The following is a 25,847-nucleotide window of genomic DNA, read 5'->3' on the forward strand; positions in this document are numbered from 1 at the left end:
GAAATTTGCAGGCATATAGATGGATCTAGAAAACATCATATTGAGTGATATAACCCAGACTCAGATAAATATGTACTCACTCATAAGTGGCTTTTAGACAAAAATCAAAGAAAAACCAGCCTACAGTTCACAATCCCAGAGAACCTAGACAACAATGAGAACCCTAAGAGAGACAGACATACATGGATCTAATCTACATGGGAAGTAGAAAAAGACAAGATCTCCTGAGTAAATTGGTAGCATGGGGCCCAAGGGAGAGGAATAGACAAATATATAGCTCAGTAAAAACAATTTAAAAAATTAAAAAATAAATAAAAAGCCAGGTGTGATGGGCCCCTGAAATAGCTTAGTGGATAAAGGTACTTGCTGCCAAAGCTGATGACCTTAGTTCAGTTCCACAGACCCATATGGTGAAAGGAAAAATCCGACTTACTCCACATGTGCAGTATAACATGCATATACACTCCAGAAATAAAATAAGTTTCAGTTTTGTGTTATATTAGTTTCTTTTCTGTTGCTAGGTTTTTAAATTTTGTTTGTTTTGGAGTTTGGGGTTTTGGAGACAGGGTTTCTCTGTGTAGTCCTGGCTAACTGTTCTGGAACTCATCCCTGTAGACCAGGTTGGCCTTGAACTCAGAGATCTGCCTATTTTTGTCTCAGTGCTGGGATTAAAGGCGTGCATCACCACCACCCAGCTTTGCTGTTGCCGTACTTCACTTGCATGCTTGATGCATACAGAGGCAAGAGCAGGATTGTTGGCTCCCTGAAACTGGAGTTACAGATAGATGTGAGCCACTATTTGGGTACTGGGTATTGAATACAGGTCCTCTGCAAGAGCAAGTGCTCTTAATCCACTGAGCTCTAGCATAGTTTTTTTTTTTTTTTTTTCAGTTTGTGGCACCTGTCGACATAACTTGAAACAGATGTACACACAAAAAAGTAAACCAGTAAGATTCGCCGGGTGGTGGCGGCGCACACCTTTAATCCCAGCACTCGGGAGGCAGAGGCAGGCGGATCTCTGTGAGTTCGAGGCCAGCCTGATCTACAAGAGCTAGTTCCAGGACAGGCTACAAAGCCACAGAGAAACCCTGTCTCGAAAAACCAAAAAAAAAAAAAAAAAAAAAAAAAAAAAAAACCAGATTCATTATAGCAAAACAAAAAGTTCAAGTTTTAGATATACTACCAAGAGAGATGGGACCACCTGTTAGTGAGGGGGGTTATCTGTGTTGTTTGACAGGGTTGTTGTACTGCCTTTTGTCTACTGTTACATATCCCTTAGCATGATGCAACTGATTTTTTTATTTATTTTTTGAAACAGGGTTTCTCTATGTAACTTGGGAGTCGTGTGCCATCACCATCCAGCTGATGCAACTGATTTTAATCATGTGCATGCACAATTATGTCTAAGCATAAGATAGTAAGTGAGGGAGTCTTCCTAAAAGAACTTTCAGACTGCCTGGCTTTGGTGGCACACACCTTTTTTCCCAGCATTCAGAAGGCAAAGCAAGGGGATCTCTGTGAGTTTGAGGCTAGCATGGTCTAAAGAGAGAGTTCCCGGACAGCTGGAGTGGTTACAAAGAGAAACCTTGTTTTGAAAAACAAGCAAACATTAACAACAACAACAAAGGTCTCTCAGGACACAGTTTGTCCTGATGGTTATGTACCTACAACCTCTCCAGGCTGAATAGGCCCAGATACCGGATGCATCTCACGACGTGTTTGAGTAAAAACAGGTGTTATCTAGGGATTGCTAAGAAGACTAACTTGTCTTTATTGTTTTTTTTTTTGTTTGTTTGTTTTGTTTTTTCGAGACAGAGTTTCCCTGTAGTTTCTAGAGCCTGTCCTGGAACTAGCTCTTGTAGACCAGGCTGGTCTCGAACTCACAGAGATCTGCCTGCCTCTGCCTCCGGAGTGCTGGGATTAAAGGCTTGTGCCACCACCGCCCGGCTTGTCTTTATTGTTAAAGCAGGTGTATATGCAGCTGAGTGCAGGTGTGTGTAGAGTTAGTAGGTTGCAAGGTGCATTGATAAGAAAGGGCATGTTATTGCAACTCTGGGTGTCAATTGGTTGCTGAACTATTAATACCCTGTTGGTTGCTTGACTCAATTTTTGTTCAACGTGACAAGTTTCATGAAGACTTTTGAATGTCTTACAGTAATTAAAGTTTGAATATGCTGGGTAAGAGTTCCTCCATCTAACAACAGCTCTTAGACAAAAATGCCTTAGTTCTGATTTGATAATAACTGCCTGGCAGCTTGAATGGCATTGTTAGTATGAAGTAACTGATATGACCATAAAATTTTGTCTTTAAACCCCATAGTATTGATTTATCTTGCTCCAAATGCTACAGCCACAGACTGTTCTTAGAGTACATTTTATAGGTATGGCTGTTACTCCTTTCTTAGTAGGTATTGTTTAATATGTAATATTTTTGAGATATGGCCCCATAGTGTCATATTCTGTAGCACTGTTGTCTGATAGGTCATTTCCTTTTTGTTTTCAAGGCAGGGTTTCTCTGTGTAGCCCTGACTGTCCTAGAACTAGCTCTGTAGACCAGGCTGGCCTCAACCTCAAGAGATCTTTCCACCTCTGCCTGCTGAGTGCTGGGACTAAAGGTGTGCACTACCACGGCCCAGCACTTCTAAGAGGCTTTTTCTTTGCTCATTTTTTTTTTTTGGCATTTGTCCTATAATTTCTTTGTTTGTTTGTTTATCCCTCTTTCTTTAGGAAAAAACCTTATTCTACTTTTAAGTGTGTGTGTGTTTGTATGTGTGTTTGTGTGTGTTTGAGGCAGAGGGTTTAACTAAGTAATGAACTAAAAATGATCTCCTTGCCTCAGTCTCTCCAGTACTGGGATCACATGTGTGTACTACCACGCCCAGATCTTTTCTTTTCTTTTTTCCCCCCAAGACAGGGTTTCTTAGTGTAGCCCTGGCTGTACTGTAGCTGGCCTTGAACTCACAGAGATCCACTTGCCTCTGCCTCCCAAGTGCTGGGTTAAAGGCATACACCACCACCGCCTGGCCATTGTTACATCTTTTTGATAAGGTTTCAAACATTGTCTACAAGTTTGAGACCAGTCAGAGATACAGTGTGAGACTGTGTCTCAAAAACAAATGCCAGAGGCTGACCCAATGGCTCCCTAGATAAATAGCACTACTGCCAAGCCTAAGACCTGAGTTCTATTCTGGGGATCCATGAGGAAGGAAAGAATGAACTCCACAAAATTGTCCTCTGACCTCCACACTTAGGCCATGCCATGCACAAACATGTGTACACACATGAATAAATAAGTACAATTTCTAAAAATTTAAGAACTAAGCCACATGGGGTGTGGTGGCGCACGTCTTAAATCCCAACAGTGGGGAAGCAGAGGCAGGTGGATCTCTGTGAGTCTGAGGCCAGCCTGATCTACAAAGCAAGTTTTGGGCAGCCAGGTCTGGTAAACACAGAAACCCATCTACAAAACAAAACAACAACAGCATCAAAAACACTAAACCAAAATAAAAAGGTTTCAAATCTGGCTAGTGGGTTTTTTGCTTGTTTGTTTGTTTTGAGGCAGGGTTTCTATGCAGTGCTGGCTGTGTAGATCAAGCTAGCCTTGAACTCATAGAGATCTGTCTGCGTCTGCCTCCTGAGTGCTGGGATTAAAGGTATGTGCCATCATCCCCAGTTCTGACTAATAATTTAACAATGAATTCTAGCCATCATACCTACTAAATATATTGTATGTATGTTTATATATGTAATAATGTATTGTGAATTTAAAAGATATTCTAGAAATATATTGGTATCAATATGTTAGTGTAAAATTTAAACCTTGCTCATATATAAACTCTACAAGGTCCATTGAAGATTCTCTTCCTTTAGTTACATTAGTATCCAGATTGATAAGACACTCAGCCCTCATAATACAGTCTCTCTAGAACATGAAGCTTCTCCTTTGTCCCAGAAGGAGAAGAGAGTGTGGGGAATCATAGTTGACACTCGGGTGCTTAAGCCTACAGCCCCTTGACTGTATGTCATATATCTAATTGTAAGGAAGCACTGGGGATCGCAGCTGCCTGTGTGTCTCATAGAGTGAAGACATGAAGACAACCAGGAGCTGGTGAATCTCTATTTGCTATTACCAGCTCCATAATCTTGGAAAGTCCCCTTTTGAGTCTCAGTCTAAGTAATAATATCTTCATCTCACAGAACTGTATCAAGTGTAATACAGCTACATGGAAGTATGTTAGAAATTTAAAATGTGATGGAAATATTTGCTATTTTTTGACTGTTTTTTTGTTTGCTTGTTTGTTTTGTTTTTAAGTTAAAATACTGCTTATTTTCCCCCCAGGTTTGCTGAATGATGGAACTGTGGGAATTTTCAGGGGTAATCAGATGCGCCTAAAGCGAGCTTGCATTCGCAAAGCAAAGATTTCCGCTGTTGCTTTCCGGAAAGCCTTCTGCCACCATAAGTTAGTGGAACTTGATGCCACGGGTGTGAATGCCGACATCACTATCACAGACATTGTTACTGGCCTTGGCAGTAACAAGTGGATCCAGCAAAATCTTCAGTGCTTAGTACTAAACTCATTGACTCTGTCCCTCGAGGATCCTTATGAGCGGTGTTTCAGCCGACTTTCTGGTCTGCGAGCTCTGAGCATCACTAATGTCCTCTTTTACAATGAAGATCTGGCTGAAGTTGCTTCCTTGCCGAGACTGGAAAGCCTGGATATTTCTAACACCTCAATCACAGATATCACTGCCCTGCTGGCCTGCAAAGACCGACTCAAGTCTCTCACCATGCACCATTTGAAATGTTTAAAAATGACTACTACCCAGATCCTTGATGTTGTCCGGGAACTAAGACATCTGAATCATCTTGACATCTCAGATGATAAACAGTTCACATCAGACATAGCCCTGCGATTGTTAGAGCAAAAGGACATTTTGCCTAATCTTGTCTCCCTGGATGTTTCAGGGAGGAAGCATGTGACAGACAAAGCTGTTGAAGCCTTTATACAGCAGCGGCCCAGCATGCAGTTTGTAGGTTTGCTGGCCACAGATGCTGGTTACTCTGAATTCCTTACAGGCAAAGGACATTTGAAGGTTAGATCTTAAAAATGTATTTTGTCTGACGGTCAGTTGTTTACTTCCACAAGATCTCACTAGGATAACTGTCTATTCTATGAAACAACGCATGGAAAATCATTGTATCGTGGAAAGGCTTACATTAGGGTAGTAGTACCAAATAAAAGTCCAGCGGGGCCAAGCATACTCATGGAGGCAGAGGGAGGTGAATTTCTGTGTGTTCCAGGTAGCAAGGGCTACACAATAAGACCCTGTCTCATGTCCAGTGGGGCCTGTGGATGGAGTTCATTTGTCAGAGTGCTTTCCTCTAATCCCAGTACTCTGGAGAAAGAGGCAGGCAGATTTCAGAATCTGAGTCCAGCCTGATATACACACTGAGTTCCAGACTAGCTAAGACTACTTAGACCCTGTCACAAATAATATTAATAGCAACAGCAACAATAGTGATGATGTTTTAAAACATTTGGACTGGAGAGATAGATGGCTAAGCAGTTAAGAGCCCTGGCTATACTTGCAGATCTGGCCTTGTTCAACCCCCCAGCACACCCACATGGCAGCTTACAACCATCCGTAACTAGTTCTAGAGGATCTGATGTCTTCTTATAGCATTTACAGGCATTAGACACACATGTGGATAAAATCATACACATAAACAAGTAAATAATTTAAAAATACTTTAAAAAATAAGGTGTGGTATTTCCTGTCTGTAATAGTAGCATAGGAGACTGGGACAGAGGTTTTGAGGCTAGCCTGAGCTATGCAGCAAGGACCAGGCGAGTCAGGTCTACATAACTGCCTAAAACCAGACAAAGGCTCCTTAGAACTCTTTGTTCTAGTATGTGCAAAGGTTGTTGTTTCTATGACTACTGATTTGACAACTCAAAAATAAGACAGGTTGAAGGAAAAGAACTGAGATTGCCTGTCTCTTTTGTTAGAATTTATCCTATTTATATGGGTGGTGCTGGTGCTCGCCTTTAATCCAGCACTCAGGAGGCAGAGGCAGGCAGATGAATCTCTGACATCAAGGCCAGCATGGTCTACAGAATGAGTTCCAGGACACCAGGAATGTTTGGAGAAACTCTGTCTTCAAAAACAAAACAAAACAAAAATCCAATTTAGTGTAATTGCTAAGAGAATGTCTAAAATGGTTATTTCAGTTTTGTGTTACCATGAGTTTAGCTTGGCTTTTGGCTGTAAGGCCAAGTAATGGATCCAAGAAACAGCCAGTATACTTTTCCAGTATTTCTATGGGGCAGGTGTTTCTAAGCACCTGTTGTATTTATTGTACTTTCATAAGCATTACTTATTTTGGTGTCTCCATAGTCCTCTTGCTTCAGATTCCTGGGTGTTGGGATTACAGATGTGAGTCACCATACCTAGTTAAGAAAATGGTTTTTCTTTTTCTTTTCTTGTGTTTTGTTTGTTTGTTTTTGTTTTGTTTTTAGTCAGTTTTGTAGCCCTGCCTGGCCTGGAACTCACTATGTGGAGGGGCTGACTTTGAATTTACAGTGATCCTTCTTTCTGCCTTTACCTATAGAGTGCCGTGATTAAAGCTGTATGCCACCATACCCTGTCCCAAAAGACATTCTTTTTATTTTGTGTGTACAAATGCATTACCTGGTTGTATGTGTACCATTTGTGTGCCTGGTGCCTGAAGAGGGCATCACATCTCTTAGGACTGGAATTCCATACAGTTTTGAGCTGCTATGTGGATGTTGGGAATTGAACTCAAGTCCTCTGGAAGAGCAGTAGCCAGTGCTCTTAACTGCAAGGCCATCTCTCCAGCCCCAGAAATGATTTTCTAGGGGTGATAGCCAGCTGATCTTAGAACCTATTCTGTGCATTGGACAGTTTGGATCTCAAGTGTGTGTGCCTCCTACTCTGCCTGCCTACCTCTACTGAAGTAAGTCTTGGTTTGGCTTTTCCTGGTTTTCCTTTACACCGTAGCTGTTTTCTGACCACAGAATTCCTCCTATGGCTTTTGTCATCGTTCGTTTCCTAGTCTTGCACTTCACGAGTAAGGTCTTAAATTTGTCGGCTACCTGATTCCCAAGGCTTACTTTCTCAACCAAGCTGTTTGACTCTGAACTCTTAAGAATTCCTTGAGATCTCCTAAACCCAAAGTTGATTCTCATACTTGACCCTGTTCGACCCAGAGAGGTACTTGACAGTTACGTTGCTTTCCTCCTTGTAGTACTTCTGCTTTATTAAACTTAGCTTCTAGGATATCATACTTACCTTGTTTGTTTTATTTTATTTTATTTTTTTCTTTTTCTCTTTTACTTTGTTTTCCCTCTTTTTTTTTTTTTTGGTTTTTTGAGACAGGGTTTCTCTGTGGCTTTGGAGCCTGTCCTGGAACTAGCTCTTGTAGAGCAGGCTGGTCTCAAACTCACAGAGATCCGCCTGCCTCTGCCTCCCGAGTGCTGGGATTAAAGGCGTGCGCCACCACCGCCCGGCTGTTTTCCCTCATTTTTAAGGCTTCTGCTGTTACAGTGTTCTATGCTATAGCCCTGCAAATTTGTATTTTATTTCTATAATTAATCTTACCCAAAAGTTTAAGAATCAACTATTCTTTTTTTAGAAAAATTTTTTATGGCCAGGTGGTGGTGGCACATGCCTTTAATCCCAGCACTCAGAAGCAGAGGAGGTAGATCTCTGTGAGTTTGAGGCTAGGCTGTTCTACAAAGCGAGTTCCAGGACAGACTCCAAAGATGTCTCGAGAAACCAGAAAAAACAAAACGAAACTTTTTATGATTTATTTATTTTTGTTTCATATGCATTGGTGCTTTGCATGCATGTATGTCTGTGTAAAGGCATTGGATCCTCTGGAACAGGGTTACAGACCAGTTGTGAGCTGCCATGTGGGTGCTGGGAGATGAACCAGGTCTTTGAAAGAACAGCCAGTGCTCTTAACCACTGAGCTATCTCTCCAGCCCTGCAATTATTCTTTTGTCTTAGTTTTGTTTATTGTATTTTATTTTGTATGTTTTTTAATGTCTTAATTTTTGTTACATTTATTTATTTATTGGGGAGAGTGTGCATGCTTGCTGCACATGTGTGGAGGTTATCAGGTATCATTTATCTTCTACATCATGTTGGTGCCCGGAACTGACCTCAGACCATCAGACTGACTCCTCCAAATTGCCCTCTAACCTCTATATACGTGCTATGGCACACATACTCTCAAAAACTAAAGGTAAAAACATTTTTTGAATGTCTTTTTAAGATTCATTATAGGTAGGGCATAGTGATGCACACCTGTAATCCCAACACTCGAGAGGCAGAGATAGGCGGATCTCTGAGTTTGAGGCCTGCCTGGTCTACAGAGTGAGTTCCAGGATAGCCAGGACTACATAGAGAACCATGTCTTGAGAAAAAAAAAAACCTCATTATTATTATTTATTATTATTATTATTATTATTATTATTATTTATTGTGTTTGTGTGTGAGAGAGAGAGAGGGAGGGAGAGAGAAAGAGTGTGTGTGCGTGAGGGAGAGAGAAAAAGAGAGAGAAAGAGAGAGAGAGAGAGAGAGAGAGAGAGAGAGAGAGAGAGAGAGAGAAAGAGAAACTGGAAGCTAAAGGAGCTGGGGATACAGATACTTGTGAATTGCTCAGTGTGGGTGATGAGAATCAAAACTCCAGTCCTCTGTAAGAGCAATATGTTCTTTCTCTCCTTTCTCCTCTCTCTTTTTGTTTGAGACAGGGTTTTCTGTGTAATTGCCTTAGCTGTCCTGGAACTCACACTGTAGACCAGGCTGGCCTCGAACTCACAGAGATCCACCCGGCCTCTGCCTCCTGAGTTCTGAGATTAAAGGCGTGCGCCACCACTGCCCAGCCCAATATGCTCTATTAATCACTGAGGCAGCACCCCATGCCTGGAGTGTCTGCAGCATCTTTTAGTTTATAGGTGCTGCCTTCTCTTCCCTTTCACTTTTTAGATTTTTAAGTTTTCTGTGTGGTGCTGGCAATCAAACCCAGGCACTCTATAAAAATAAGTGCCATCTCTCCAGCTCTGACCCCCACCTTTTTTTTCTCTCTCTCTCTCTCTTGAGACAGGATCTCACTATGTAGCCTTGACTGGCCTCAAAATCAGAGATTCATCTGCCTCCCATATTCTGGACTTAAAGGCATGCAATCTTGTGCCCATCTTCCCTCACCCCTCTTGTTTTTGAGACAGGGTATCATTGTAGCTCCTGATTCACCTGGAACTCACTCTGTAGACCAGGATAGCCTTGAACTCAGAGATCCTCCTACCTCTGCCTCCTAATTACTGGGATTAAAGGTGTGTACCACACCTAGCAATCCTCTCTTTTCTTCCCTTTTTTCTTATTATAAATATGAATATATTCATATGTATGTGCCATAGTGTGTGTTTGGTGGTCATAGGACAACTTGCAGGATTTGCTTCTATGTGAGTCACAGGAACTAAATTCAGGTTTTCATGCTTGATGGCAGGTTCCTTTACCCAGTGATCTGCCTCATAGGCCCTCCTTCCTTTTCTTTTCCTTTAAATGTCTCCTGGCCCAGCATGGTGGTGCACACTTTTAATTCCAGCACTTGGAGGGCAGAGGCAGGTGGATCATTGTGTTCACAGCTAGCCTGTCTACACAGAGAGCTCTTGATCAGCCAGTGATACATAGTGAGACTGTCAAAAACAAAACAAAACAAACAAAAAACAGTCCTTTTGACTTTTACAGTTCTCCTCAGAGTAGAATTTTAGATTTTTTTTTAATTTTTGGTTACACATGTTCATAGTCCATATTTCTTTCTGTTTTTGAAGGGTTAGGTGTTGGGATAGGATCTTGGTGTACTTCATGCTGGCTTGGTACTTACTGAGTTATCTCACCAGCCCTGTATCTTAATCATTTCTTTTTCACTTGCCAGGTTGACTATAAAGTTACTTTTTATTATCTGTATTTGTTTGCATGGTGCTCCCTGAACCACAGTGTAACCTAAGTGTATTTACCTGTGTGTTTGCACAGTGCTTCCTGAACCACAGTGTAACATAAGTGTATTAACGTATATAAATTAAGTTAGATTCCATTTTGAATAAACCCTCTTATGGCGCTTGATCAATCTGGGGGAAATTAACAGGTTTATTTGATGCATACATAATAAGTGTTCCTTCTGAGCTATGCATAATGCTAGTCACTGTTGACATGTTGAGTGGTACCTGGGTCAGTAAAGTGGGAGAATCGTGATAAGTAGGAAAACGAAATTTGGGGGTAACCTGGCTTGAGATTGGTGTGTCGGTAAGGCTTTCTATAAGATTGGATTGATTTAGGAAGGGTTAGTACAAATTAGTTAAGCAAAGAGAGAACGTTTTAAGTTGACATTGTATGTGATGACCTTTTGCTGAGAGAGTGTGACTGAAGTGTCATGGAGAAAGGCCAGTAACCCCAATAAATGATTTAAGGGTGCATTTTCCAGAAGAGGCATCTTAAAAGCCTCAGTGAGACAGCAAGGCCGGATGGAGCGTGAAAAGTCTTGAGATTTATTCTAGGTGTTGGGCAGGAAACACCTACAGGCTTGTGCTGGGCTCTTAGTCCAGTGTGTCTCTGGAGATGATGGCTGTGGTGGGTTAGGAAGCGCTCCCGTGTGTTTCAAGCCTTAGTTATGCCGAGTGCCATCTCTCCAGCTGATGTTAAGATGGAGAAAGATGGTGGGTGAGAAGAATGCTAAACACTCATCTTTTGGCTGTTCAAAGGTGTCTGGAGAAGCCAACGAGACTCAGATTGCAGAAGCGTTAAGGCGGTACAGCGAAAGGGCATTTTTTGTCCGGGAAGCTTTGTTTCATCTTTTTAGTTTGACTCATGTGATGGAAAAGACAAAGCCAGAAATCTTAAAGGTAAGAACAAAAAGAGGTGAAAAAATTGAAATTACTAGTAGATTTTGTGTTTTGACCTTTATTTTTATCTTTCTATCTCTCTCTTTTGATTTGTTTTGTTTTGTTTTTTGGTTTTTTTTTTTTTTCAGACAGGATTTCCCTGTAGCTTTGGAGCCTGTCCTGGAACTCTCTCTGTAGACCAGGCTGGCCTTGAACTCGCAGAGATTTGCCTGTCTCTGCCTCCCAAGTGCTGGGATTAAAGGCATGCACTACCATTGCCTGGCTAAGATGTTTTTGAAAGCTGAAAAAGATTTATTTTTTTCATTTTTCTGTTATACTAGGATTAAATACAAAGCTTTCCATATATTAGACAAGTGCTCCACAACTAAGATACATCCCACCCAAGAAAGGAAATTCTTTTTGGGGGCAGCAGGGGGGTTCCTTTCTTTTTTGAGACTGTGTCTCCATGTATCTCTGATTGTCCTAGAATTCATTTTGTTGACCAGTTTGTCCTCTGCCTCCCAAATGCTGGGATTAAAGATTCTGGCCTAAAAATAAATAAACACAAATATTTAACTGGGCCTAGTGATACAGGCCTATAATCCCAACTACTCAGGAGGCAGATGCAGGAAGATTACATGTTCATGTTTGACCTGTATCACAGATTGAGCCCAGGGCCAGTGTAGGTTACATAGCAAGACTTAGTTTCAAAATAAAAATATATAAAGTGAGGAATGGAGGCTATAGCTCAGTGGTAGAGCATTTCCTAAAATGGATGCATAGCCCTAATGTTTATATTTATTCCCCAGTATTAACACACACAGAGAGAGAGAGAGAGAGAGAGAGAGAGAGAGAGAGAGAGAGAGAGAGAGAGGAGACAGAGAGAGAGAGAGAGAGAGGGAGGGAGGGAGGGAGGGAGGGAGGGAGAGAGAGAGATTCAGTTGGAAATGGTGGTATTAGTCCATAACTCTTAGCATTCAGGAGACTGAGGCAGAAAGGTTACAAATTTAAGCCCAGGTGAGCTAAGTAGCAAGTTTAAGAACAACCTAGGCTTCATAAGGAGAGCCTTGGGGCTGGGGAGTGCTCTAGAAGTTAAGAGTACTCGAGTTTCTTTGTTTGTTTGTTTGTTTGTTTTTAGGTTTGCTTGTTTATTTTGTATACAGTGTTCTGCCTGGGTACCAGAAGAGGGCACCAGATCTCATTATAGTGGTTGTGAGCCACCTTGTGGCTGCTAGGAACTGAATTCAGGACCTCTGGAAGAAGCCAAAAAGCAGCCAGTGCTCTTAACCTCTGAGCCATCTCTCCAGCCCTGCTTGTTGCTTTTGCAGAAGATCCAGATTTGATTCCTAGCACCCACCTGTAAAGAGATTTTTTCAGTTAGTGGGAACAATCTGAAGAGGTGGATTTTATTTTCCATTTTATAGATTGTGAAACTGAGGACCTGTGTCAGAGCTGGAACTGATTTGATCCCCTAAGTGTCTTAAATTTTTGAATGGACTGCTCGGGTAGGAACTGTAACATTTTATTATTGTCACTAATGCCTGTCACTTCCTCAGTATAAACCAGTAGATGCTGATATTTGCTTTGTCTTCCCCCACTTCCAGTTTTTGTTCCTTCTCTTCTCTTCTTTTTTTCCCCAGATAAAAAAAGTCCTGGCTGGGACTGGAGAGATGGTCCAGTGATTAAGAGCACTGGCTGGTCTTCCAGAGGTCCTGAGTTCAATTCCCAGCAACATATGGTGGCTCACAACCATCTGTAATAAGATCTGGTACCTTCTTCTGGTGTGCAGACATACATGCAGGCATTATACATAATAAATAAATAAATCTGTCCAGGCATTGGTGGCACACACCTTTTAATCCCAGGCAGATCTCTGTGAGTTCAAGGTCAGCCTGGTCTACAAGAGTTAGTTCCTGGGCAGCCAGGGCCGTTACACAGAGAAACCCTGTCCTGAAAAAAAATAAATAAATAGATAAACAAATTAGTTTTTTTTTTTAAAGCCCCAATTCTCCTACAACTCACTCTGTAGTCTAGGCTGGCTTCAAACTCAGAAATCCATCTTCCCCTGCCTCTTGAGTGCTGGGATTAGAGGTGTTTACCACGATTGCCCAGCTCCAGATTTGGATCTCTAGCCCTGATTTGAAATATTCATTTGTTTAGAGTAAAGATTAAAGCCCATTCACATAGTTTTGCTGTAAAAGAATGCAAAGGGGGAAAATGGCAATTGATTAAAGAAATAGGATTAAAGGAGAACTTTGGATTTTTAGACAGGATCTTGCTATGTCACCCAGCTTGGCTTCAAATCTGTAGTCTTCCTGCCTCAGCCTCCCAATACTGGAGTTACAGGCAAGTTCAATGCCCCCCCCCATTTGTAAATGAATAGCTTTTTATAATTTATTTTAAATTTATTTCATGTGCATTGGCGTGAATGTGTCAGATCCTCTAGAACTGGAGTTACAGGTAGTTATCAACTGCCATTTGGGTGCTGGGATCTGAACCTGGGTCCTCTGGAAGAGCAGTCCGTGTTCTTAACCACCGAGTCATCTCTCCAACCCTATAAATGAATAGCTTTAAAAATGTGTCTATCTTTCCAATCCAGAATTTTATTTTATTTTTTATTTTATTTATTTATTTATTTTTTGGTTTTTCGAGACAGGGTTTCTCTGCAGCTTTTTTAGAGCCTGGCCTGGAACTAGCTCTTGTAGACCAGGCTGGCCTCGAACTCACAGAGATCCGCCTGCCTCTGCCTCCCGAGTGCTGGGATTAAAGGCATGCGCCACCACCGCCCGGCTCCAATCCAGAATTTTAAAAATGACATAGAAGTAATTATTTTCTTGAGTAGACAGACGAGGAAATGATCTGGCATATCCATGGAGGGATCAGCTTTAGATAGGATTGTAAAAGATCATTCATGGTTTGGCAAGGTGCTATATGTATTTTTGTATCCTGGTAAAGAGAATACACGGACAGTCAGAATCTGAAGTTTCTTTTCTAGTTACTTGAGTGTTCTTAGTGTGGTTGAAAGCTAGGTTTTCCTGGGCTGGAGAGAGGGTTCAGTGGTTAATTGAAAGCACTTGTTGCTGTTCAGAGAACCTCCGGTGCTTAGTTTCTAGCACCCTCATCAGGCAGCTCACAACTGCCTGTAACTTCAGTTCTGAGGGATCCGGCACCCTCTTTGGTTCTTGTGAGGGCACATACACACATAAGTAAATAATAAAATAAAATAAATTTTAAAGAAAGCTAAGTTTTCAGCTGAATTGAAGAGTGGGGAAGATTTTAGAAGGGAAAGAAGACAAATGTAGAATGGTTATATAGTCCTTAGAGAGGATGGATTTTATTACATTCCAGCAGACAGCATGTCAAGGAAGGAAGTTTGGGAATCAGTTTAGACTCTTGACTTATGAACATGTCTTTGAAGTTATCTAGAGCAGCAACACAGCCTTGTTATATTAAGAAGGTTTGTGTTTATGGAATTAAGAGGACTAAATGTTTTGTTTTGTTTTACTTCAGCTTGTGGTTACTGGTATGAGAAACCATCCTATGAATTTGCCTGTGCAACTGGCTGCAAGTGCCTGTGTGTTTAACTTAACTAAGCAGGACCTTGCTTTAGGCATGCCTGTCCGGCTCCTGGCTGATGTGACCCATTTGCTGCTCAAGGCCATGGAACATTTTCCTAACCACCAGCAGGTAAGCACCTGTGAATTCCCACTTGAATATTCTTAGATTCTTCTTTTACTACCTCCTACTTCCGTAACAGTTCAATTTAATAACTAAGCCTTCTTGTTTGTTGTTTTCTTCTTCTGAAGCAGGACCTTTTGTAGCCCAACCTGTTCTTGAACTCATGAACCTCCAGTTCCATTTCTAAAGTCCTGAGATTATGTATGCATCACCATGCCCAGAATTAAAATCTATTGGTGTTCCAGGCATGATGGTGTATACCTTTACTTCTAGCATTCGGGAGGCAGAGGTTGGTGATCTCTCTGAGTCTAAGGATAGCCTGGACTACACAGCAAGTGCCAAAAATACATAGAGAAAATGAAAACAAAAAAAAAAAGAACCAAAAATGTATTGGTGTAATTAACAAAGGAAAACTGAGAAAAAAATTTCAGAATAAAAGGTTAGGAAGTAAGGGTGGGGAAAATGGAGTGATTGTAATAGATGATGGATGTGGGTTTGTTTTTTGTTTTTGTTTTCAGTGTTGACACACAATCCCAGGGTCTGGCCAGTGTTAGGTACTCTGTCATTAAACTGTATCCTCAGCTAGATTTCTTTTGGAGACAGGAAAACATGCTAAAAACTGAACAAGAGATGTGGCTCAATTGATAGAATGTTTGACTAGAATACACAAGAGCCTGGGTTTAATCCCCACCACTGAATAAAACTGGGTGTGGTGATGTCGCTGTAATTCAGAGCTCAGGTGTGGAGCAGGAGGAGCAGGAGTTCTAGAGCATGTTCACCTGCACAGCAGTTGTGAGGCCCAGTAAGACTACAGGATACTGTCTCGGGGGGTGGGAGGGGGGGTGGGAGGGGGGGTGGAAGGAACTGTACGAAAACTAACTGTGGTATAATGGGTTTGTAACTCTGTGCATAGACTAAAAAATCACACATAACAGGGATTGTATACTATGTGAATTATATCTTGAAAAATCTGCTAATCTGTTTAAAAAAATCTGTACAAATATCATATATAATGACAAAAGTTAGAAGCACCAAAAATGTATTAATCTGGGATTACTCATACAACAGAGTTCTTAAAAGCAGTAGTGAATGGCTGGGCGTGGTCTTTTTGTTGTTTTGTTTGTTTCTTGAGACAGGGTTTCTCTGTGTAGCCCTGGCTGTCCTGGAACTTACTCTGTAGACCAGGCTGGCCTTGAAGTCAGAGATCTGCCTGCCTCTGCTTCCCAAACTCTGAGATGTGCCATCACTGCCTGGTAATTAATCACATCTTTAACCCCAGTGATCCCAGCACTTAGGAGACAGAGGCAGGCCGTTCTGGTTGGTTGGTTTGTTTTGGGTTTTTGAAACCGGTTCTCTCAAGCTTTTGTGCTCGTCCTGGAACTCAGTTAGTAGTCCAGGCTGTCCTTGGACTCACAGAACTCCGCCCACGTCTGCCTCCTGAGCCACGGGATTACAGGTGTGAGCCACCTAGAAAAACCGTCTCAAAACACAGTAGTGAATGACTTAGTTAGTATTAGATTATTAAAAGCAGCTCTAGAGGGATGGAGGTAGAAAGAGAGGCTTGGTCTGGCCCTAGGTGGTACCGTGTTTATTTACAGCAAAGTAGCGTTTTTGTCACTCGAATGCTAGAATGCGTAGATGGCTGAAATGCCTACAGAGGAAGATGGGATACAGCCCCTTATGGGGCAGAAATGATTTCTGTAGTTCGCAAGGGAAGCTGGGAAGTGTAGTCTTTTAGCAAGAAACTATCAGTTGCAGCTGCAAACCACAACTTAGATCAGTCTCTGCAGAAGCCTACATATATGATTTCATGTACTCACTTGAAAAAAAAAAATCAAAGTTACCCAGTGTGTTAATTATTAGTATTTCTGTTGAGAAGGGGCATAATTTCTGCCTTTTTTCAGTGCTGGCATCACAGGCCGACCTGTGCACCATATCATTTTTATCCAATGTTATTTAAAGGTAGAAATACCTAGACCGAGTGAGTGATAGTGGCTGATGTCTTTAATCCCAGCACTTGGGAGCCAGAGGCAGGCAGATCTTTGAGTTTGAGGCCGGGCTGATCTAAGAAAGTACCAGGGCAGCCAGGCCTACACAGAGAAACGCTGTCTCCAAAAACCAAAAACGAAAAAGAAATACATGTTGTAGTTTTTGAAGTTATTTAAAATATAATATAGTCAAAGGCTTTTAAATACAAAATTTGTACAGGCCAATGTGGTAAATTCCTGTAATGCAAGCACTTAGGAGGTAAAGCTGGAAGAGCAGGGATCCATGGTCATCCTTGACTGTGTAGTGAGTTCAAGCCAGTCTGGGATACAGGAGACCCTGTCACAAATCGATCCCCTCCAAAATAATTCTTAGGCAATTGGTGTCTATCTATTAAAGATTAAAAGGTACTACCTTATAATAAATGTATTTTTATAAATATTTGTCTATTTATTTACTAGCATTTAGGGAGTTGAGAGATTGAGTAAAGTACTTGCTGCACAGTCGGGAGGACCCGAGTTCAGATCTCCAGCACTGTAGGGGCAGAGGCAGGTGGATCCTTGGAGCTTTTTGGCCACTAGTCTAGGTGAAACTTTAGTTCCAGGTTCAGTAAGTATATTATTTACTTTTCCAGTCTGTGATAAAATATTCTGTCGAGATCAACTGAAGGAAGCATTTACTTTGGCTTATAGTTCGAGGTTACAGTCCATTGTTGGAGGAATATCCTGGCAGCAGGACCAGGAGGATTGGATGGTGACATTGCATCAAGAGTCAAATGGTGGTGGTTTCTAGTGTTTAGCACACCTTTTCCCTTTATACAGTCCAGGGTCCTCGTTTAGGGAATGGTGCCACCTACAGTGGGTGAGTCTTCTCACATCAGCTAACCTAATCAAGTCAATCCTGCAAGAGATGCCCAGGGGCCCATCCCTCAAGTGGTTCTAAATCACATCAGATTGACAGTTGAGATTAACCACCTCAGTAAGAGACTTTGTCTCAAAATATGAGATGAAGAATAATAGTGGAAGAGTACCAGTGTGTGCCTCTGGCTCCCACGCATTCATACACACCGAACCACTCATACCACAAACAAAATAGTCACTTATTTATTTATTTATTTATTTATTTATTTATTTATTTATGGTTCTTTTTTTTAAAGGTTTATTATGTATACAGTGTTCTGCCTGCATGTATGCCTGCATGCCAGAAGAGGGCATCAGATACCATTATAGATGGTTGTGAGCCACCATGTGGTTGCTGAAAATTGAACTCAGGACCTCTGGAAGGGCAGCCAGTGCTCTTAACCTCTGAGCCATCTCTCCAGGCCTATTTTTGTTTTTTTGAGACAGGGTTTCTTTCTATAGCCCTAGCTGTCCTGGAGCTAGCTCTGTAAACCAGGTTGGCCAGCCTTTGCCCTCTGAGTACTGAGATTAAACATGTGCATCACCACCGCCCAGCAAATTGTTTTAAAATAGAACATTTATATGTTACTTAATTTATGGGGCTGGAAAGATGGTTCAGTGATTAAGAGCACTTTCTGCTCTTTAAGAAAATCTAGATGTATTCCCAACACCTACATAGCAGCTAACGATCACTTGTAAAACTAGCTTCAGGGGGAATTCGATGCCCTCTTCTGATCTGTACAGGCATTGCACACACATGGTACCTGTGTATACTCACGCACATGCACACACACAGATACTATATAAATAAATCTGAAAAAAAGGACTTAATATTTAGATAGGCATGCTGTTATGTACCTGTAATCCAGCCACTAGAGAGGTTGAGGAAAGAAGATCTCTTGAGCCCAGGAGTTACAGGCTATTCTGCTCAACCTAGCAAGACTCCTGTCAAGATAAGGAAACCCCTCACAGAAGGAAAAGTTGCAGCTGCTGGATGCTATTATGAGCATTTTATTTTTCAGCTGTTTGAACTGAATGCCATAGGCCGTTGAGGGAAGCGAGTAGTACTGTCAGGTACATGGTGTATGAACAGGGACAGGGAGACTTCCAAGAACAAGTGATGGAGTCACATCTTGGAAAACGGATAAGAAGAGCAGTGGGACCTATATGGAAATGTACATGCCGTTCCAGAGGGCGAGTTGCTTGTGACCAGAATGTAGGAAGGACAATGTAGGACTAGGCCAGCGATAGCCAAATTTGGTGAATGGCAGTATACAAAATTCTTAAATACTTGCATATTTGAGGCTAGAGCCACAAAAGTCAAAATTCCAGATGGTCAGAACTTGGAGATTGTAACAAATGTCATCTTCTCTGTTTGCTTATGGTGTTTTGCAGAAGGAATAAACCATCGGTCAGATGCAGTGATGCTTTTCTCTGTTACCAGTTTAAGCCATCAGTTCAATTAAGCTTAGTGTGTCTTTATTCAGTTTAGAATATGTGACCCTATGATGAGGTCTGCAGTTCAGACAGAAAAGCACGTAATGTAGCACGACACAGTGAGTACTAAGAAACAAGTCAGCTTAAGAACCCTAATGTCAAAATTCAAAATCAGAGACTGGAAAAAAACCCCAAACCTTCGGTGCTTGATGCCCATGTGTTACTCAGAGAGCTTCCTATTTCAGGGCATTTCAGATTTTGGATTTTTATATTTGGTCTGCTCAATTGGTAATGTTCCCAATTATTTTTTTTTTTTGTTTAGGTTGTTTTTGTTTTGTTTTTGTTTTTTTTCAAGACAGGGTTTCTCTGTGTAGTCCTAGCTAGCTGGAACTCTCTTCGTAGATCAGGCTGGCCTCAAACTCACCCAGATCCACCTGCCTCTGCCTCCCAAGTGCTGGGATTAAAGGTGTGTGCCATCACTGCCTGGATATGTTTCCAAATCTAAATGCTTGTCCTTCCTACACTCTGGTCTCAAACTCCTTGCCCTTAGTGTGGCCTACCTATTTCCATAATAGGTTCACTGTTTTTCCAAACCATTTTTCAAGATAATGGCTCCAACAGAACCTGCTCTTTGAAATCTTGCCTTACATTAAAAGCTCTGAAATCCGGTGTTTGTGCTTCCAGACATTTCAGCTAAATAATACTGCACTGCTGGGAGCCCAAGAAGAGGCAGTTAGGGCTGTTGAAAACTAGGAAAGCATCCTGAGAGACGTAAAAACCAGGGCCTAAGAATATAGCGCAGTTGAGAGATTGCTTGCCTTGAATATACAAAGTCCAGGATTCCGTCTCTTGGAGTAGGGTATACACTTGTTGCCTGTAATCCCAGCACTTCAGAGGTGAAAGCAGGAAGATTAAAAGTTCAAAGTCATCCTCAGCTACATAGTAAGTTAGAGACCAGTTTGGGCTGCATGAGACCATGTCTCAAAACAAACAACAAAAACAGGGTTGGGGTGGAGAGTTGACTTAGCGGCCAAGACTTACTCTTACAGAGGACCCAGGTTTGGTCCCCAGTATTGGCATGTATTGGCTGACAACCTCCCTGTGATCCATTGCTATCTTCTGGCTTCTGCAGACAGTAGGCAAACATGCTGGGCACATACATACACAGACAAAACACTCGCAAAAGAAAAATAATTTTTTTTCAAGTTAAAGGATTTTCAAAGATCATAATTTAACGTGCTGATATAAAACCTGAATTGAATTCCCATGTTTAAAAATATAAAATTTTATTAGGCTGGAGAATGGCTCAGAGGTTAAGAGCACTGGCTGCTCTTCCAGAGATCCTGAGTTCAATTTCCAGCAACCATATGGTGGCTCACAACCATCTGTAATGAGATCTGGTGCCCTCTTTCTGTCATGCAAGCATTCATGCAGGCAGAAAACTATATAAATAATAAATATATAGTTAAAAAACAAAGTTTTACTTAAAGCAATCAATTTATTTTTGATAGCATTTATAAAGAATTTGTTCAAAGAATATAATTTTGAGCCTGGCATGGTGGCACGTGACTTTAATCCCAGCCCTCAGGAGATAAAAGCAGGTGAGGTCTGTGAGTTTGAGGCCAGCCTGGTCTACATAGTAAGTTCCTGGACAGCCATAGATATATAATTGAGAGATCTGTCTCAAACCAAGAAAAAAAATTGTAGTTTTCAAAATTTAAAAACAGTAACTGGAGCTGGTTGTATAAGTAACTGGAGCTTAGTTGTATAGTTGTATAGCTTAGTTGTATAGTTAACTGGGTTCCATCGCCAGCACTCAGCATGCCCACAGTCTCCTTACACACATTTCAACAATAGTTTTTAAAATATTTTTTTAAAAAAAAAAACTTGTCTTTGGTTAACAGGTAACAGAATGATGTTCTTTTCGACTTTGTTTTGTTTTCTCCTTTTTATTCTTTAGTTACAGAAGAATTGCCTCCTCTCACTTTGTAGTGACCGAATTCTTCAAGATGTCCCATTTAACAGGCAAGTAATAGCTTGACGACAACGGGAGTTCAGTCCCCAGGACCACATGGTAGAAATATGACTCCCTTAAGTTGTCCTCTGACCTCTGTGTGCATGCTTTGTGAGAAGATGTGTGTGTGTGTACACGCTCACGTATAAATAACTTTTTAAAAGCTTTTATCAAAGAATATGCTTAAAGCTGTGATGTTGAAATACTAAAATGTTTTTATTGTAGAAGATAAAATGCCAATTTTGACTGTATTTCTACATTCTTGTGTCTTTGTGTGTGTTTGTGTTGTATTGTTATTGATATGTGTGTGCACCATGTGCAAATGTATCAGTGTGAAAACCAGAGGTTGACATTGAGTGTCTTCCTCAATTGCTCCTTACCTTATTTTTTTGAGACAGGGTCTCTCACTGAACTGGAGTTCACGGAGGGCTAGACTTCTGGCCATCAAGTCCCAGGGATCCTCCTGTCTCTGCCTCCCCAGAGTTAAGATTACAGGTATGCGTTGCCATGCCGAGCTCTTTGACATGGTTGCTGGGGATCAACTCCGGTCCGCATGCTTGCACAGCGGGCACTTTACCAGCTGAGCTTTCTCCTCAGCCCCTATGCTCCTGCTTCTCCACCATTGCTATCATTGTGAGAGCACAGTGGTGCAGGCCTTAATCCCAGTAGGAGAATCAAAAGTTCAAAGCCTACCTGGCACCTTATCAAGACTGTCTCAGAATAAAAACAAAGAGCCAGGTATGGTGGCACATGCCAGTAATCCCAGTTTACGGAAGGTGGAGGCAGGAAGATCAGCAGTTCAAGGTCATCTCTGGCTACACAGAGAGTTTGAGGACAGCATGAGCTACATGAGACCCTATCTCAAAAAGACATAAATAAGGGCTGGCAAGGTGGCTCAGCTGGTAAAAGCACTTTCCACAAAAGCCTGACCATCTGAGTTCAAACTCTAGAACCCACAGTGGAAGAAAAGAACTGAGTCTCAAATGTTGTCCTCTGACAGCCACATGTATATCATAGCATGCATGCACACTCATGCACATCATAGACAAACACTCACAGTACCAAAAAGGAAGATAAAAATAATAGACACTACAAGTAAATAAAATAAGAGAAAGGACTGGGGATATATCTTTGTGGTAGAGCTTCTGTCTAGACAAGGCCCTGGGTCCAGTCCCCAGCATAGGAAAGAAACCAAAAAGACACGAATGGTAATTTGTTATTCTCTCTCATTAAGAGAAAGCTTCCCTTCTCTTCCCACACACTAAGTTGTAGCATCAGCCCTCACCTGACTCCTTAAAATTGTGCCTGGATCTCCAATATTGAGGAAACCCTCTTGTGTTTTCAGGTTTGAAGCAGCCAAGCTTGTCATGCAGTGGCTTTGCAACCATGAAGATCAAAACATGCAAAGAATGGCAGTTGCTATCATTTCCATCCTGGCTGCTAAGGTACCTGAACGTTTCTGAATGACTTCCTAAAGGCAATTGTTTCTCGTTACAGTTAATACTGCCCACTTCCATTTGTGCGCCAGAAAAGTTAGTACACCTCTTTGCTAGCCTGCTTATTTGTGTTAAGTGTTGCGGAATTGGAGGCTGAGGAGCTGCTTCCGTCTAGCTGTGGGGGCTGTGGTGGTGGGTTATAGTAAACTTACATCCATGAATACTCGGACATTTACTTTGTCTCATATTCGCTTCCAGCTCTCTACAGAACAAACTGCACAGCTTGGTGCTGAGCTCTTCATTGTCCGGGTGAGTTTGTTTTCCTCTTTTTAGAACACTACATAGTGGTTTGGTTTGTTTGTTTGTTTGGTTTCTTGTTGTTTTTTAACTTTTAAAAAATTATTTGTTTTACGTGTATGGGTGCTTTGTTTCCATGTATGTCTGTGCACTGCATGGAGGTGACCTGGTGCCTGTGGATGCCAGAGGAGTAAATTGGATCCCATGGGACTAGAATTAGAGTTGTGAGCTGCCATGTGGGTGCTGGTAATTAAACCCAGATCCTCTTGAAGACTAGCCAGTGCTCTTAATCTGAGTCATCTCCCCAGTCCCTAATAGTATTCTTCTCTTTTCTTTTTTTCTCCTGACAAGTAGTGTGGTATATCTTTTGTGGGTATATATGGGTATAGGTGTTTGTGTTCCTGGGGAGCTAAGCCAGGGCTTCACACATACTAAGTCAGCTTTCTACTACAGAGCCACCCCTGTCCTGGCTTCTCTCTGTATTTTTAATAAATTCACTTTTTCTAAATGATTGTATTCAATTTTTTTGTTTTGTTTCATTTTGATTTTGGGGGGTGTGGGCTTCAAGACAGGGTTTCTCTGTGTAACGGTCCTGGCTGTCCTAGAACTCACTCTGTAGATCAGGCTAGTTACAGTAGACGTAGCTTAGGAGAAGACATGTCAAAGCTATTGTCATCTTAATATCCAATGTTAACTTCAATTCTCTTACCATTGTGTGTAGCCCAGGAGGGACTTGAAGCTGTGACAGTCTCCTAAGTCCGGGTGTTAGAGGTGTGAGCTAACACACCCAGCCTTTTCCTTTTTTCCTTAAAAAAAAAAAAAAAAACTTGAAATTTGTTAGAATTAGGCCTTCTAACTCTTATCAAGTTGATTATGACCAAATTACTTAATATTTTAGATTTAGTTTGTGTCCCTGGGAAATGATACTATAAGTATTATTAACTATAAGTTAAAAAATACTAGTTTTGTCTCCCTTCAACCCCTCTTCATTTTCTTAAGTCCCAGGCTTTATTAGAATGGTATTCTATGACCAGTTAAGATAGTTGGTTCATGACCAGTGAGATGGCTCAGCAGTAAGGCAACTGCCACCAAATCTGGTGACTTGAGTTTAATCCCTGGGACCTAGTGGTGGAAGAAGAGAACCAACTTCTGCAAGCTCTCTTCTGACTACAGAAGTTCAGTCCTTCATACATTTCATTGTCACACGCACACACACACACGACACACACATACGGCACAAAATCAAAATGAGTTTTAAAAAAAGATATTGCACACACATGAAAGAAGGAAGGAAAGAAAGCAAACAAGCAAGCAAACAGAGGTCTGGGGATATAGTCCCGTGTGTGAAGTGAACACTTGCATCCTCAGCACCACATAAACCCCGTGTGGTAGTACATGCCTGCAATTGCAGCACTTGGGAGGTGGATGCTGGAGGACCGGAGTCCAACATCATTCTTGGTATATAGTGAGTTTAAGGCGACATGAGACCCACCCTGCTCACAGAGAAAGGGACCAAGAGAGGAACAGAGAAGGGAAAGAGAACACAAATAAGTACTCTTCGTATAGTCCAGTTTGCAGTTCTACACAGTACTAACTAAACTATTGTTTACAGAAAAACAAATAGAAGTAATGGAAGGATAAGAAGGAAAATGAAGGTCCAGACTAAGGAATTGTTGACTGAGAAAGGAGAATCTTGACTTAAAGGCTAGCTTTGGCTGCTGTCTTAGGGTTTCTGTTGTGATAAAACACCAGGGTCAAAATCAGATGAAGAAGAAAGAGTTTATTTCATCTTAGTTTGTCATCTAGGAAAGACAGACTGATGCAGAGGCCATGGAGGAATGCTTGCCCTGTCTGCTTTCTTACACATCCTTAGGACTACCTATTCAGAAAAGGCACCATCCACAATGGGCTGGGCCCTTCTATAGCAAGCACTAATCAAGGAAGTACACTACAGAATTGCCTACAATCTTACGGAGGTGTTTTCTCATTGAGAGTCCTCTTTGAGGTGCTGGAGAGATAACTCAGTGGTTAAGAGCACTGGCTAATCTTCTAAAAGACCCGGGTTCCATTCCCAATGACACATGGAACTGTCTGTAACTCCAGTTGCAGGGGATCTAACACCTTCACAGCAATACTCATAAAATAAATTTAAATAGATGATTTTAAAAGAGAGAGTGTCCCTCTTCCAAAGTGACTGTAGCTTGTGTCAAGTTGTCTGGCCCTGGGTTGCATAGCAAAACTATCTGAAGAAACAATACAAAAACATACTAGGGCTAGCAAGATGGTTCAGCAAGAAGATGCTTCCTGCCAACCCTGTTTCAATTCCTAGGACCCACAGGGTGGAACTCACAGACCTCTACAAACATGCTGTGACTTGGACGTGTGCCCCCTACTAGATAGATAGATGGATGGATGGACAGATGGAAGGATAGACAGACAAAGTTTTAACCTTTACAGGGAATGCTTTAAACTATGAGAATATTCCTGATGGATTAGTGCTTATTGGTAATCTCAAATTATGACAACTCAATAATGAAAAATTCTCTTTTTCTTCCTTAGCAACTTCTTCAAATAGTGAAGCAGAAAACTAATCAAAATTCAGTGGATACTACATTGAAATTTACTTTGAGTGCTCTCTGGAACCTCACAGATGAATCCCCAACAACGTGCAGACACTTCATTGAAAATCAAGGGTTGGAACTCTTCATGAGAGTTCTAGAGGTTAGAATGAGAATATACTTAGCAGCTGGATGTGGGTGATTTCTTTGAGCACTTATTTGTTATATTTGTTTCTTTAGATAGTTACACATTCTCTTTCTTTTGTACAGTCTTTCCCAACTGAGTCATCCATTCAACAAAAAGTTCTAGGTCTTTTGGTAAGTTATACACTATTCCTGATTAATTCAAAAGCATAATTATTTTCTGTCTGAGTGTGTACATTGAAAGTTGCTGCTTGGGCCCTCAAGGCCCAAGTTGGTTAGGGTACTCCCCGCAGAACCTAGAGTGATATATTATTTGTGTTTTAATAAATAAAGCTTACTTGAAGGTCAGAGGGCAAAGTAGCCACACTAGTCAGCCGTACAGGCCAGGCAGTAGTGACCACACCTTTAATCCCAGCAGCCACACTAGTATACTAGTTAACCGTAGAGGCTGGATGGTGGTGGTGCATGCCTTTCATCCTAGCACTGGAGAGGAA

At 41.4% G+C, this 25,847-nt stretch overlaps 1 protein-coding gene across 2 annotated transcripts in view; it reads left to right on the forward strand.

Annotated features, from left to right (window-relative positions):
- Window positions 1-25,847, forward strand: part of Zyg11b (zyg-11 family member B, cell cycle regulator) — a 56,830-nt gene that overhangs the window by 18,192 nt on the left and 12,791 nt on the right. For both annotated transcript variants that reach the window (XM_038332438.2, XM_038332439.2), the window contains exons 3-10: window positions 4,340-5,094; window positions 10,785-10,925; window positions 14,415-14,591; window positions 20,865-20,929; window positions 22,264-22,363; window positions 22,613-22,663; window positions 25,211-25,372; window positions 25,480-25,527. In XM_038332438.2, the coding sequence (XP_038188366.1) occupies window positions 4,340-5,094; window positions 10,785-10,925; window positions 14,415-14,591; window positions 20,865-20,929; window positions 22,264-22,363; window positions 22,613-22,663; window positions 25,211-25,372; window positions 25,480-25,527 (1,499 nt within the window). The remainder of the gene's footprint in view (window positions 1-4,339; window positions 5,095-10,784; window positions 10,926-14,414; window positions 14,592-20,864; window positions 20,930-22,263; window positions 22,364-22,612; window positions 22,664-25,210; window positions 25,373-25,479; window positions 25,528-25,847) is intronic.

This window comes from Arvicola amphibius, chromosome 6 (assembly GCF_903992535.2).
Source record: "Arvicola amphibius chromosome 6, mArvAmp1.2, whole genome shotgun sequence".
NCBI lineage: Eukaryota > Metazoa > Chordata > Mammalia > Rodentia > Cricetidae > Arvicola > Arvicola amphibius.